Source organism: Mytilus edulis, chromosome 6 (assembly GCF_963676685.1).
Source record: "Mytilus edulis chromosome 6, xbMytEdul2.2, whole genome shotgun sequence".
In the NCBI taxonomy this organism is placed as follows: Eukaryota; Metazoa; Mollusca; class Bivalvia; order Mytilida; family Mytilidae; genus Mytilus; species Mytilus edulis.
This window is the reverse complement of record NC_092349.1, coordinates 75461708-75475485: the sequence shown is the minus strand read 5'-3', so window position 1 is coordinate 75475485 and position 13778 is coordinate 75461708. Positions and strand designations below refer to the sequence as shown.

Below are 13778 nucleotides of genomic sequence, written 5' to 3'. Positions count from 1 at the left end.
ACAACTTTTTAAATGACTTTTATTCCCTCATTTCATAGTAGTTTCACAGACACATTCATCCAACATTTTTACATAAAATATATTAGGAAAATTAGATTCACACATAATTCCTTAAAAAATGACAAAACATGAGTGTTACACACTGAAATATACATACAAGTGTGTTACACATTGAAATGAGACTCACACATATACATTCATATAGTGGAATGATAGAGAAGTTGAATAATTATTGTTTTTAAGGGTAATTATCATTATATGTATATACCAGGGATGCTGTATTGTTGTTTCTCCGCAAAGGAGTAGGTCTGGTAAGGGCCGATTTTGGCCTTAAATTTCAAGTTGATCTGACGAAAGATTTTAGACACTTTTTTTAACACTTAAGTGTCTATTGCTATTGATTCAATAAGTTTATGTGAAAGATTTTAACTGATTTACTCATCAAAAACGCTCTGATTCTAGCTTAAATATGCAAAATCTATCAAATATGCCAAAAAATGTCACTTTTCAGATGGTTTTTGTCAAAAATGAAAGTGGCCGCATCCGTGTTCATTCTTAACCTTTATATATGTTATGTATTATGTGACAACTTACATTAACTAAAATGCTAAAATTGTGAAAATTTCATTAATTTAGCATGACTTAATGATGATAGTACCCTATAAATGTGCATTGTATTGTCAAAAACAGCCCATATTTATGTAGCAGAAGCACTTTACTTTCCAATGAATAACTAAAGGAATACATTTTAACAATTTTGTAAAACTGCTATATTTTGGGGCCAAAAATGAGTCTTACTGAACCTACTCCTTTTCCAAAGCAGTGTCTAAGCAGAATGCAATAAACTTATAAAACAAGCTAACTCATTAGGTAAAATACTCAGTGAGAATGGTACTCATTTTCTATTTGTTACATCAAATTTGAAACATATATTCAATACTTAAGATGAAAAATTCAAAGGAAGGGTTTTCAAAATTACATCTACAAAGTTGAAAGAAAAAGACATTTATGACCAAATATTGGTTCTGGCTCCATGGTAACTTAAAATATGAATACTGAAAGTTACGGCCATTTCAACAAAACATAGTTGCTGCAAAATGTAGAATATCTAAGTTCTAGTTTAAATACATAAAATAATATTTTCACATAAGACCTTTGGAGTAATTAATTAAAATCTGTGTACTAAATTAACAAATCTTAGTACTTAATTAACAAAGCAGGATATTTCAACCATAATTGCAGTCATGCCTTTAAATAAATCTAGTTAAGTTAACATTATAAAGGATAAAAAAATCTAACATAGCATTTCGTCAATATTATAAAATATTCCACAAAGTTTTGTTAAAGCTAAATCTATGTCTATATTATGCTTAAGATTTAAATTAAATTCAAAGATGTATCTTTCATTAAAATCTGTATGACTGGCAACATATGAAAAAGTTCTTGTTATTGAAGATGATGGTTTAATTAATGGGGTGCATTCTTCGAGGCTTTCAATAGACTTATACTTATATAACAAAACAAATATAACAAATATCCATATAACTCATCATGTAGAAAAATTTGGAAAACTTTATTGTATACACTGTGTTAAATGTCCTCCTTTACACCATAACCAATTTAGGTGCTCCTACTAAAATAGGAAGATCCAGAACATTCATACATACATGTATATATCAAACAAAAACAGAATATCACCAGTCAATCTTCAAATTAGCATCAAAATCTTTAAAAAAAATCAAATCTATATTAATGATTGAGATTTTTGCTTTGGGTCTATATAATGATATTTATTAAAGCACTTTAATCTGACATATATTTGACAATCTCACAATTGTATTCAGATTATATTACAAATTTAAGGAGACAGTGCCCATTGATGTCACATTTAATTAAAATGAAGCAACAATGGTTTGCTTTTTAAATTACATTTCAAACCGTTCTTATACAAAATATACATCAAAATCTTTCAATCCTTTACATTACATCTATAACAATTATCAAACTTACAAAACTATAAACATTCACCTCAAATATCTATTTACAACCACACACAATTGGACACCACTCATAAATGGTGATCATAGAACTTCTCATTCATCAATTCTTTATAAAATGTTATTGGTTTATGATTACTTGTTAATTAAAATCGATCTTATAATGCCATGCAAATTTTGAAATAGGTACCAACAAATCAGTAAAACGGCAGATTTTTTTTTTAAATTTGACATTTGCCTTATAAATTATATGATTGAAATGAGTAGTTCCCTTTACTTTTCCAAAAGAATTTTTTTCCTTGCATATTAGAGAACACCTAACCCTTTATTATTTCCAACTATATAAAAATTAGTAGATGTGGCATGATTGCCATTTAGACAACTATTCGAATTTAAAATGAAGAGGATAAATTAATTCAGTAACAATGCATCAATGTTTAATACAAGTAGTTTATGCATTATCTATTTTTGGGACTCAAAAGAATATTCCAATACATGAAATAAAATTTTCTTCATCTCAAGTTTCCTGATCTTTTCTTCTTAAACACATTCATATATTTATATTGAAAGTAAGGTCAAACACACCACATTTATTTATACTAAATGTGAATTCACACATGCCACATTTATTTACACTAAAAGTGAAATCAAACATGCCACATTTATTTCATCTATGAACTCTTTATCAATGCATTGCACATAGTGTTATAAGATAATTAGATAGGCTTTCATATTATGTAAAATGGATATTAAGATATATACAAACAGGAAATGTGGTTCGATTTCCCTTTAAATAATTGCGCTTGGAAATGTTCTTAAATAAAAAAAACTTGCTTTGGTATCATCAGGATTATTAAAATAATGGATGAAATCAATTTGGTATAACATTTCAGAATAAATAACATGGAAAATATCCCTACTGGAACTTCTCTCTATGCAATAGATCACTTTCGGTACTTTTTACAGCTAAATTCTAAAACTTCAATGCTGTAAAAAATTAAATATCTAATGACAATATAAGTAATAATATGTGTAATTCTTATTATTTATTTGCAAACATTGTATCAAGATGATGAACTCTAACAAACAAACACACTACATTAACTTCCAATAACTTCATAAACAATAGAATTCACATCACTACTTCTGTATCAATGAATAAGTGTATTGTGTAATTATGCATTGGAACACATCCTATTTACTAACACAGTGTAAGGGACAATACTGTAATAACATATAATACAAGTAGTCTACTATACATATACTATGCCAGTCCATTGATAACAAAATTACAGAATGCATGTGCACTTCCTAGACAGTACAAAAAAATAGGTTAAATTTTCAACCCATCATTTAATTTGCATATTCATTTTTCAACAATATGTAATATCTATAACATTCAATAAGCTTATAAAAGAGAAAACTAAAAGTAAACAAATCTTATTGAAATACAGATCATGATAGCATAGCAACCAACACCTTTTTAAGTATGGTACACAGTTCTGGGGGGTTTGAACCCCCCTTTTTTTTTTGGATGATCAATGCATTTGAATGGGGACATGTAGTTGAAGCCCCCCTTTGTCCTGGGTTAGGAACCCCCCTTTTTAATATGGCTGGATCCGCCCCTGGTACATGATGGTAATACATTATCACTTTTATGTTCTTTGGTATGATTTACTTTCATACTTTATTAGATCAAGATATATTTTTCCTTATTCAATGGATTATTTATATATACAGCTTTTTGGTGTTTTTTTTAAACACAACTGTTTTGTTTTGAACATTGGTGAAAATTCACAAAATAAAGTTTAAAGCATACAGTAACAAATATTAAAACTTTCTTTGTGCCTTTAAAATCCACTTGCAAGTAGCCATTAAAGAATTGTGGGTAATCATTTCAAAAAATTACATCCTACCATTGTGATTGGATAACAACATTATAAACAATAGAAATTCAACCAATGATGCGACTCTATTTACATTTTTGGGTATGAAAAATAAAATTACCTATTGTAATTTAGATTTTTTTTTTAAATATTGATATTACATGTTATAATGTTATTGCTATGTGTAAAGAAGGAGATGTAGTCATATATTCCATTTGGATGCTTAAAGCATTAAGTTGTGTAATTTTTAATCAGTTACTTTACTGAATTCAAAATAAACATAATAAACCTTACAGGTAAATCAGCATATTCTTGTAAAAGTGTGTGATTTAAGTAATCCTGAATTGACAGTTTCCGATTCTAAATGACAGTGAGAAATGTTATTGGTCATACCCAAAATAAAAATATTGTCACCTCATTAGATTAGAATGTTTTTAACGAATCAAAACATTTTAGGTGTTCTCTTTTGAAAATTTACCCAAGAATGCATTAGATTCTAAAACTGCAAATCTGAAAACATTTTTTTTTTACATCAAAAACAACAAACTATTTATATAATTATTTCATCCCATTGTTCGATTCTTGATAGCCTTGTATTTATTCGACCAAAGACATTTTTCATGTCAATGATTTACAAAATCATGAAAATGTTAGTACTTTTCTCAATATATGAAGTAAATAGAAACTTTAAATAAATCTGATAGTAAATCTAGAATAAATATCAAACTGCACTACATCTATTATAAACAAAACAAAACAAGGATGGTTCCATCAAAACATGAATGATACCAGGAAAGGCACTTTGAAAATAGGAGAACCTGCTATTGACTTCGATGACATCAAAGGCTAGTTAAGATTTTGAAGTGCCTTTTCTTGATCCCACATAGATTTATATGAAACAGCCCTTAATTAGATAACTAGACCAAACCTTCTTAATACACTTATAGGTTACTATGCAAAAATAAAAAATAAACTACAATAAACATTAACATTGCACAATAAATTGAAGATGCGTCATATCAGGTAATTCCAATCATCAAAACAACATAACAAAAAACACAATATAAAGCGATGTTTCTATTTAAAAATTGTATCAATTATTAAAGCAAAGATTTTCAATTTGGTGAATAATCTGAATCATAAGCTTAAAAAAATGCAGTAGATTTTCCTGATATTGCAGTAATTAATCTTGCATTTTTTTCATTTCTTTAAAAATCACAATAATAAACTCATGCAAAAATTTCTGAACTTAAAGTATGCAGATAAAAAAAAAATCCATGGATGCCTTTGGTTTTTTTAAATGATGACAGAATTTAATAAATTTACTAGAATAAATAACTTAAAATGCATCGCAATGGATGGAAAAACAATGATGGAAACAAAATAGATAAAAACCTAATTTGGAAATCATCACAATTTACATAAACAAAACAATAATGGAAAGAATGCTCCAACTGCCACAAAAACGGGTAATAAGATACTACTTGTATCATCTGCTGCATATGGATCCTTTACTTTGGGCCCTGAGGGTTTTCTTTTCTTTGGTTTCTGTTGGTCAACTTCTTCTACTTCTTCTTCTTCATCATCAAAGTCTCTTTGTGTTTCTGTTCCGGGCAGGGGAGGTAACTTTGGAATGTCTACAATCAAAATATAAAGGATTGTATAAAAAAAATATTGACATTTCCTGTATTAATAAAACTGGATTCACACAAAAAAAAATGTTTTGTTTATATTCATAATTAACATGATTAACCCTTTCACCGATTGCTGCCCAGACAGAAGCTACTCTGAGACGATGGCTTCCCTGGCTACTATTGCTCAAGTGGGAGATCTTCATAATAAATGTCAATAAAAACTTGTTTGTAGTTAATTGTGTATTTATTTCATTCACTAACACCATGTTCACAGTTTTATTCATGTTTTGATAATTTTTTCCTCATAAAATATTCAAATTTTCAAATTTTCGGCATTATCTAGGTGAAATTCTCAAAATTCTGCTCTTTGACCCCAAATCGTAATTTTTTAACCCAAAACGGCAAACTTTTGAAAAATTTTATGAGGCTGTACAAATTCCTCACACTGAACGATGTCCATTCCAAGTGTTTTGTACATAAAACGACATTTTATGTCAAAAAAGTATACTAGTTTGGCTTCAATTCTTCCATATTCTTTCAAAAAAAATGTTCCCTCATTTCAAATTCTCGTAAATTCCGTAAATTTCGTCAAATTTTGACACGGTTTTCAACAAACGGAAGCGCCATGTTTATACTAACATACGGGTATTCATCAAAGAAAGATAACTCATGTTTGCACTGTTTTGAGCGGGAAACATAAAAGATGTATTCCGATCCCGGTAAAACGGGACTCATCGTCAGTTGTCTGAAGCGTGAATCCCGGTAAACCGGGACTCATCGGCGAAAGGGTTAAGACTTTTACATTTAGCCATATTATGTCTGTATAATTACGAAAAATGAACAATAAAAAAAGATTGACACCTGTCTTTTATAGCCTTACTTTTTGGTCAATAAGATAATCTAATAAATGAATCAGTACTATTTACAGCTGTTATCCTAATGCTAGTAAGTTAAAGGTAGTTGGCTTGCTTGCTTTGCTTTGTTTGTATTAAAGTTTGCTCATGCATTGTAATTAAGATTGACACCTGCAAACAATATAAGAAGCCGGAGTTAAACCTGTATATATATCATATATAGGTAAATTTAATTATTTGATAATGTCCAATCACATTCAAATATAATGTATACAAGTTTAACTCTGCTTCTTTGAATTGTTTTCAGAGGTAAATCTTTATTATAATGCTTTAGCAAGTTTAAACATTAATACAAACATAGCCAGCAGGCAAACAAAACCTTTAACTTGCTAGTATAATGATAACAGCTGTAAGTGTGTATACTGAGTTCACACCAGATACTGTACTTCACACAGTAATGCAATTAGCATGATTAGTTTACCTTTTAAACCGAACACCTCACATTTTTCCCTGTACCAAGATCATGAAGTCATGTTTTGAACATTACACACTTAAGAAGCAAGATTTTTAACATAATATTTCAACAGGTAACAATCTGCAGTAAATAATGTCATTTTAGCAGGACAAACTTTTCTGATTAGAGCCGATTAGTCTTTTTATACTCCGAAATGCCTCAAGATTAGTGAGAAGCAGAAAATAGGAATTTCCAAGCCTTGGCCGGTTTAAACCAGGCTGCAGACAGAGCCAACAGCCTTCTGCTTCGCACTCTGGTTTGAGCATGAACAGCAACTCTGTCAATATTTTCTAACTAATACATTTGCTTTTTTCTATAAAAATACACAAAATGAATGCCTGCATATATTTGCATACACCTACCATCAATTGTTCCTTTCATTACAAATACTGCATTTACTTTTGGATTGTCAGCATCACCCTTAAATGAGAAAGAACAATATACATGTACTGAGGATTGATATATATTTATGGTTTGTTGTGGATTGAGGAACAATTGTATTTTTGTTTTGTTTATGCCAATGTCTGCATACAAGTCTTTAAAATATGTGTACTTTGCATGCTTTAATAAATGTTGGTGGTTCACCGGGGTACCTTTACCCACAAAATACAAGAAATTGTGTAAACCAGGACCATTACACAATCAACTAGTAAGAAGCCATATACTATGAACTGATTAAAAATGTCACAGGGTGAACAAGACATGAAATGGTGTCCCCAGTTATAAACTTTTTTTCCAAAGAAATTTAAAGTTATACATGTACAGTTATTGAAATGTCAAGTGTTATAAAATGTACTAGGTAGTTAAAATGGTTTTTATGGTTGTTGATGTAAAGGTATATTCCCTCTTTTTTTAGGAGCACCACCAGCACATTGTTTCATGTCAAGAAAGATAACTCAATAAGTTTTATACCTGATCAAATAAATAAACTAGGTGGTGATAAAGAAAAAATAGGTCTTAAACACATACATATGCATATGTTGGGGGCCATATAAAATAAGTCAAAATAAAAGTTAAATGTAAAAAAAAAAATTGGTTATACATTTGCATGATTTGTACATATTATGACAAAAATTTAATTATTTTTATTTTAACTGAGATGATCAAATATATACACATTTAAATTATTGCCTCCTATTTAGCCAGTAGGAAGATCAAATTAAAATATGTCTACTATTCCATTATTCATGCTATTACATAAAATTATCTTGGTTATAATTCGTCCAGATTAGATAGGTAAACACACAACAGAGACTAAGTGTTCTGATTAACTGGATTATCGTCTGTGTTTACATACATGACATACATTTAAATAATTCCATAACATGGTTAACCTATATGCTTTTAGAGACTTTAGCTATACATTGACTGTAACATTTGTGTAAATATTTTTAAGAATGTAAGATGTGCCTTAAATGTTGATATGTGTAAGAGGTCATTCGACATTGATAATAATCATTCTACATCGATTTTTTTTTTAGGATCATAAGCATGATAAGATTGCTAATCATTCAAAGTTACAAATTCTTTTTAACATTTGTTAAAATACTAAACATTTACACTAAAGATCATGAAGATGTTTTGCATAAAACAAATTATGCAGAAAATGAACATATGGCCTCCGGGTGCCAAATTTCTCACTGCATTGAGGACCCATTGGTGGCCTTCGGCTGTTATCTGCTCTCCGGTTGGGTTGATGTCTCTTTGACACATTCTCCGTTTCTATTCTCAATTTTGTATAAACTGGGAAACAAAAAAAGTTCATTGTTTTTCAAAAAAGTTCCAAGTTTGCGTGTACATGTTGTAACTTTTGTGTCTGCTCAATAAATAATCACATTTGGAGGACTATTTCATCCAAGATGCTCCTTACAAGTCTTACATTGTATGAATACATTTTTGTTCATCATACCTTAATAAAGTCTAAGCTTATTTTCTGATCAATGATTGTTGATGTTTCACCATTAACTTTCAGCTTCCCACTTCTAACTGAAAATGGAATGATTTCATCATGTGCAACCCCTCGTCCAACTTTAGAAAATATATCCAGCTCATGTACAACAGTGTGTTCACCATTCAATGCTACATCAAAAACCTAAAATAAATGTTCTAAAATAAATCTAAATATAATTCTTTTATGTATATTTTTGTTTATCATTATATCAAATGCAATCTCTCCTTTGCTTAGGCCTAAAAAAAAAATGTTGTGTTTCCGGTCACCCGACCGACCGTCCTTCAGACCCCCGACTCAAAAGTTTTAAAGCTGATGTGGGAAAAAAAAATAATTTGTATACCTACCGACCATTTTTTCAGAAAGAAAATAAAAAATTCTAAGTCCCTCGATCTTTTTATCGCCCCAAAAGAAAACAACGCTAATTTTAAACTCGAGGCTTATTTTTAGAATGTACTGGAAAGTGGAATTTTGTTGGCTAATTATATATGCGGGAGCATGCGCAGTAGTTATTTTCGTTTGTCAGTGTTTGAACATGGCAACACAATGCATCCTATTCAATGTTCAACGCGGAAAGTGTGACCATTTCGCAGGGAGAAAAAAATATTTCTAAATTTTAAAGAAAGTAACACCTTTTTTGACATTTCTTTTAGCAATGAAATTCATCCAATGTCTAACATCGATGAAAAAAATACACAACACAAATTTTGTGCTCGGCCACCGGCAAAAATGACTGGACCGAGATTGATGACAATAACACAACTGTTGGAACAATGCAATCTTTTGAATTTAAATTTATCAAATTTTCATGCCAGACCCTTCTTCAAAATGAAGCTGATATTATTCCATCTGAAACTGGTCAGCCAATCAATGCTTTAGACATTCTGATGAAAAGCCACAGATGCTTTGCCAAAAGAAAGTGTCAGGTACAGTGTATATAATATATTTGTCTATCTGTAGGTTTGGGAATTACTTCAACCATCCAATCAATTAAAATATAGGTAAACTAGTTAACATGCCCAATGAACAACTCATAACATTCCGAATGAAAGTGATTATACACAAAACCAATAAAAATTGGGCACGAACGGACTTAGGGTGCAAACATGTAGGTTGAGAAAGTGAAAAGGGGGCGCAAGTGATTCATTTTGATTAGGAACGAACATGAATGGGCATGAACGGACCCTGATTCAGAATGAGCACTATAACAGGTAAAACTACATGTAACTGATGATTTTAAAATAAAATTATATATACATTTAATTAAATATAGAATGCAAGGTTTTTTTAACATAGAACCTTGTCTGGGTCAATTTTGTCATTGCTTAAATTTGTATCCATGGAGATACATAAAGGGTGTGCATCTAACAGCAACTTCAAACCCAGTGGCGATACAACAACTGCCTCAATAATCAGACTACAGATGTTAACCCTTTCCTCCATTGATATTTTTTTTTGCATACTTGATTCGCATAGAATTTTTCAATAAAATGCAAAAAAATATGCTTTAAAGTATAAACAAACTGCGAAAAACAAATATTTAATCAAATAAATTCAAGTCAGATATTCTTATGAATATCCTTTTCATATTGGATACAAATTTGATTAAGTCTGAAGCAGACACTTTGCAGTCAAAGTATTTCAACTGAGGTACTACACAGGCGTCAAAAGGCGTCATTATGGAGTAAAGGGGGTGGCGTCACTATGGATGAAAGGGTTAATGATGTTCATTGATGTTCATGTAATGTATATTGTATACCTTTGTAAGTCACACGTCAAGTATCAGTTATTTTTAATTTATACACAATTTGACTGTCACAATTGCAAAGTATCTATTTATTATGAAGTACCTTTTTATTTGGTGATGTGAACCAGACTTCACAAAATTTCAAAACCAAGGTAAAATCACCACTTCCTTTTATTGGAATTTCATATCCAAAATTTGACATGTGATATCGCTCTGTTTGATATAAAATTTGATCTTGAGGGTTTACACGGCCTATCATCAATGTTTTGCCATAATCTGAGGATATGCCAACTTTGTCTTGCTCCAGTGGATCAGCTTCATAAACAATACCGTGAACATCGGTGTGGGCTTCACCTCCTGCATTCACAGCCCATATGACCTCACCAATCCCAATAGATTGTGAAATTAATGCAAACAGTGTAAGAATTATTGTCAAGGATTTAGAATTGTGGCCTAGTGATCTTTTTAAGAATGCCATTCCACGCAAAAGAAGTGAAAACATCTTTTGACTGTGGCAAACGTGTGGTTTCCAAATCCCGGTGCTTTCAGGAAGTTGATAACGGTGATGCCCTCTGTCGTCAAGAAAGAGCTTCCGGTGCCAGCTGGATTTACATGATTGGATCGCTACATATTTAAAAGCGGGAAATTTAAACATAGTTATTGCACCGAGTTGATTCGCTTGAATCGTTGAAAAATGTAAAATTAACCTTATAAAAAATAAAATTACTTGAAAATGAACAAGCACAAATAAACTCCGACCTGGTGAAGTTCGTGTCTCAGTTTTTTATTTTTTAAAAACACATACAGATTTAGCTATCTATACCCAGATAGCAAGTGTAGTTGTAGTTAGTGAACATGTGTTGGGCCAATATTGGCATTCTGTTGGCAACATTGTTGGGCCAATGTTGGAAAACTATGTTGGGCCAACGTCATTTTGCTCATCGGCCCTCAGTTGGCCCAACATGTTGAGTCTTTGTTGGCTCAACATCAGTATGCCAACAAGGAGGGGGGATAGGACCTTTATCGGGACTCCGGGATCGGGTCTTTTTAAGCTCGGGATTTCGGGATTGACCCTTTCGTGATCCGGGAATCCTTTTTTTCCGATTTCGGGACGTCGGGATTAACTTTATTTAAACTCGGGACCTCGGGATTTCGTTTTTTTAAGTCCGGGATTTCGGGATCAGGACCCCTCCTATCCCCCCTCAACAAGGTTAACTATTTGCCAACAATCTGCCAACAATGTCAACTATTTGCCAACAGTCTACCAACGTCGTCTAGTTTTAAAATTATGTTGGACCAATGTTGGACGAAGAGCAGTATGCCAACGATGGCTTCAGTCTGTCAAACATGTTTTTCATGCATTTCATGTAATGTAATATGAAATATTTACCTCTAGTATATAATATATAATGTTTATTATATTGGCAGGTCAATCTCGGCTGTCATGTGGAGAGTGTGATATTACACTCGTGTCAAATGAGCAGCTGAGTTATTTGATTAGTTTAACAACATGCAGAAACTATATTCAAAAATTATTTGTTTTTTTTTTGGGCTGGTTTTAAGTATTTTTTGTTTGTGCATAAAATTATTCAATCATTAAGATAAATACATTTAAATGACTACATAGATTTGAAAATATTAGATAAAGAGAATGAAGAGCACATTTTTTGGTTTGCACTTTGAAATAGTATCTAAAAAAAAATAAATCTGTGGTATAATACGGGGAGATAAGAACTTAATACGTTGGCATAATGTTGGCACAATTTTGGTTCATATTTCAATATTGTCATGAAACATCAATGATATGTTGGTTTTTTTTGTTTTTTTTTTATAAATATACTGTTTTAAAAACTTTTGAATTATTCAAAATACTAAGAATTTTCTAGCTCTTGGCACAGACGGTTTAAAATAGTCCTATTTGGGAAGACTTTATTATTTGATTTTTTACTAAGTCCTCAATGCCCTTCAAACACAATCTATATTCTATACGACAACATAAAATTATTCAAATAAAGTTCGAATTAAATTGGTTCAGTAGTTTCAGTCAGAAGATCTTACACTGAACCAATGGATAACGTAAGTCAAATATCGTTGGGCAAGCTACTTTAACTAGAGGCTCTAAAGAGATCTAAAGAGCCTGTGTCGCTCACCTTGGTCTATGTGAATATTAAACAAAGGAAGCAGATGGATTCATGACAAAATTGTCTTTTGGTGATGGTGATGTGTTTGTACATCTTACTTTACTGAACATTCTTGCCGGCTGCTACAATTATCTCTATCTATAATGAACTTGGCCCAGTAGTTTCAGAGGAGAAGATTTTTGTAAAAGATAACTAAGATTTACGAAAAATGGTTAAAAATTGACTATAAAGGGCAATAACTCCTAACTGACCATTTCGGTCATGTTGACTTATTTGTAGATCTTACTTTGCCGACATTTATTGCTTTCTACAGTTTATCTCTATCTATAAAAAATATTCAAGATAATAACCAAAAACAGCAAAATTTCCTTAAAATTACCAATTCAGGGGCAGCAACCCAACAACGGGTTGTCGGATTCATCTGAGAATTTCAGGGCAGATAGATCTTGACCTGATAAACAATTTTACTACATGTAAGATTTACTTTAAATGCTTTGGTTTTTGAGTTATATGCCAAAAACTGAATTTTACCCCTATGTTCTATTTTTAGCCGTGGCGGCCATCTTGGTTGGGTTGCCGGGTCACGCCACACATTTTTTAAACTAGATATCCCGATGATGATTGTGGCCAAGTTTGGTTTAATTTGGCCCAGTAGTTTCAGAGGAGAAGATTTTTGTAAAAGATTACTAAGATTTACAAAAAATGCTTAAAAATTGACTATAAAGGGCAATAACTCCTAAAGGGGTCAACTGACCATTTCAGTCATTTGACTTATTTGTAAATCTTACTTTGCTGAACATTATTGCTGTTTACAGTTTATCTCTATCTATAATAATATTCAAGATAATAACCAAAAACAGCAAAAATTCCCTAAAATTACCAATTCAGGGGCAGCAACCCAACAACGGGTTGTCGGATTCATCTGAGAATTTGAGGGCAGATAGATCTTGACCTGATAAACAATTTTACCTCATGTCAGATTTGCTCTAAATGCTTTGGTTTTTGAGTTATAAGCCAAAAACTGCATTTTACCCTTATATTCTATTTTTAGCCATGG

General features: G+C 31.3%; 1 protein-coding gene across 1 annotated transcript; it reads right to left on the bottom strand.

Annotated features, from left to right (window-relative positions):
• Window positions 1-3: 3 nt before the first annotated feature.
• LOC139528426 (malectin-A-like) lies at window positions 4-11161 on the bottom strand. Its single transcript, XM_071324395.1, has 4 exons — window positions 10684-11161; window positions 8795-8977; window positions 7248-7305; window positions 4-5520 (listed from the first exon to the last, which is right to left on the bottom strand). The coding sequence occupies exons 1-4, from the start codon at window positions 11080-11082 to the stop codon at window positions 5294-5296; spliced, it is 867 nt and encodes a 288-aa protein (XP_071180496.1). The 5' UTR covers window positions 11083-11161; the 3' UTR covers window positions 4-5293.
• Window positions 11162-13778: the final 2617 nt, after the last annotated feature.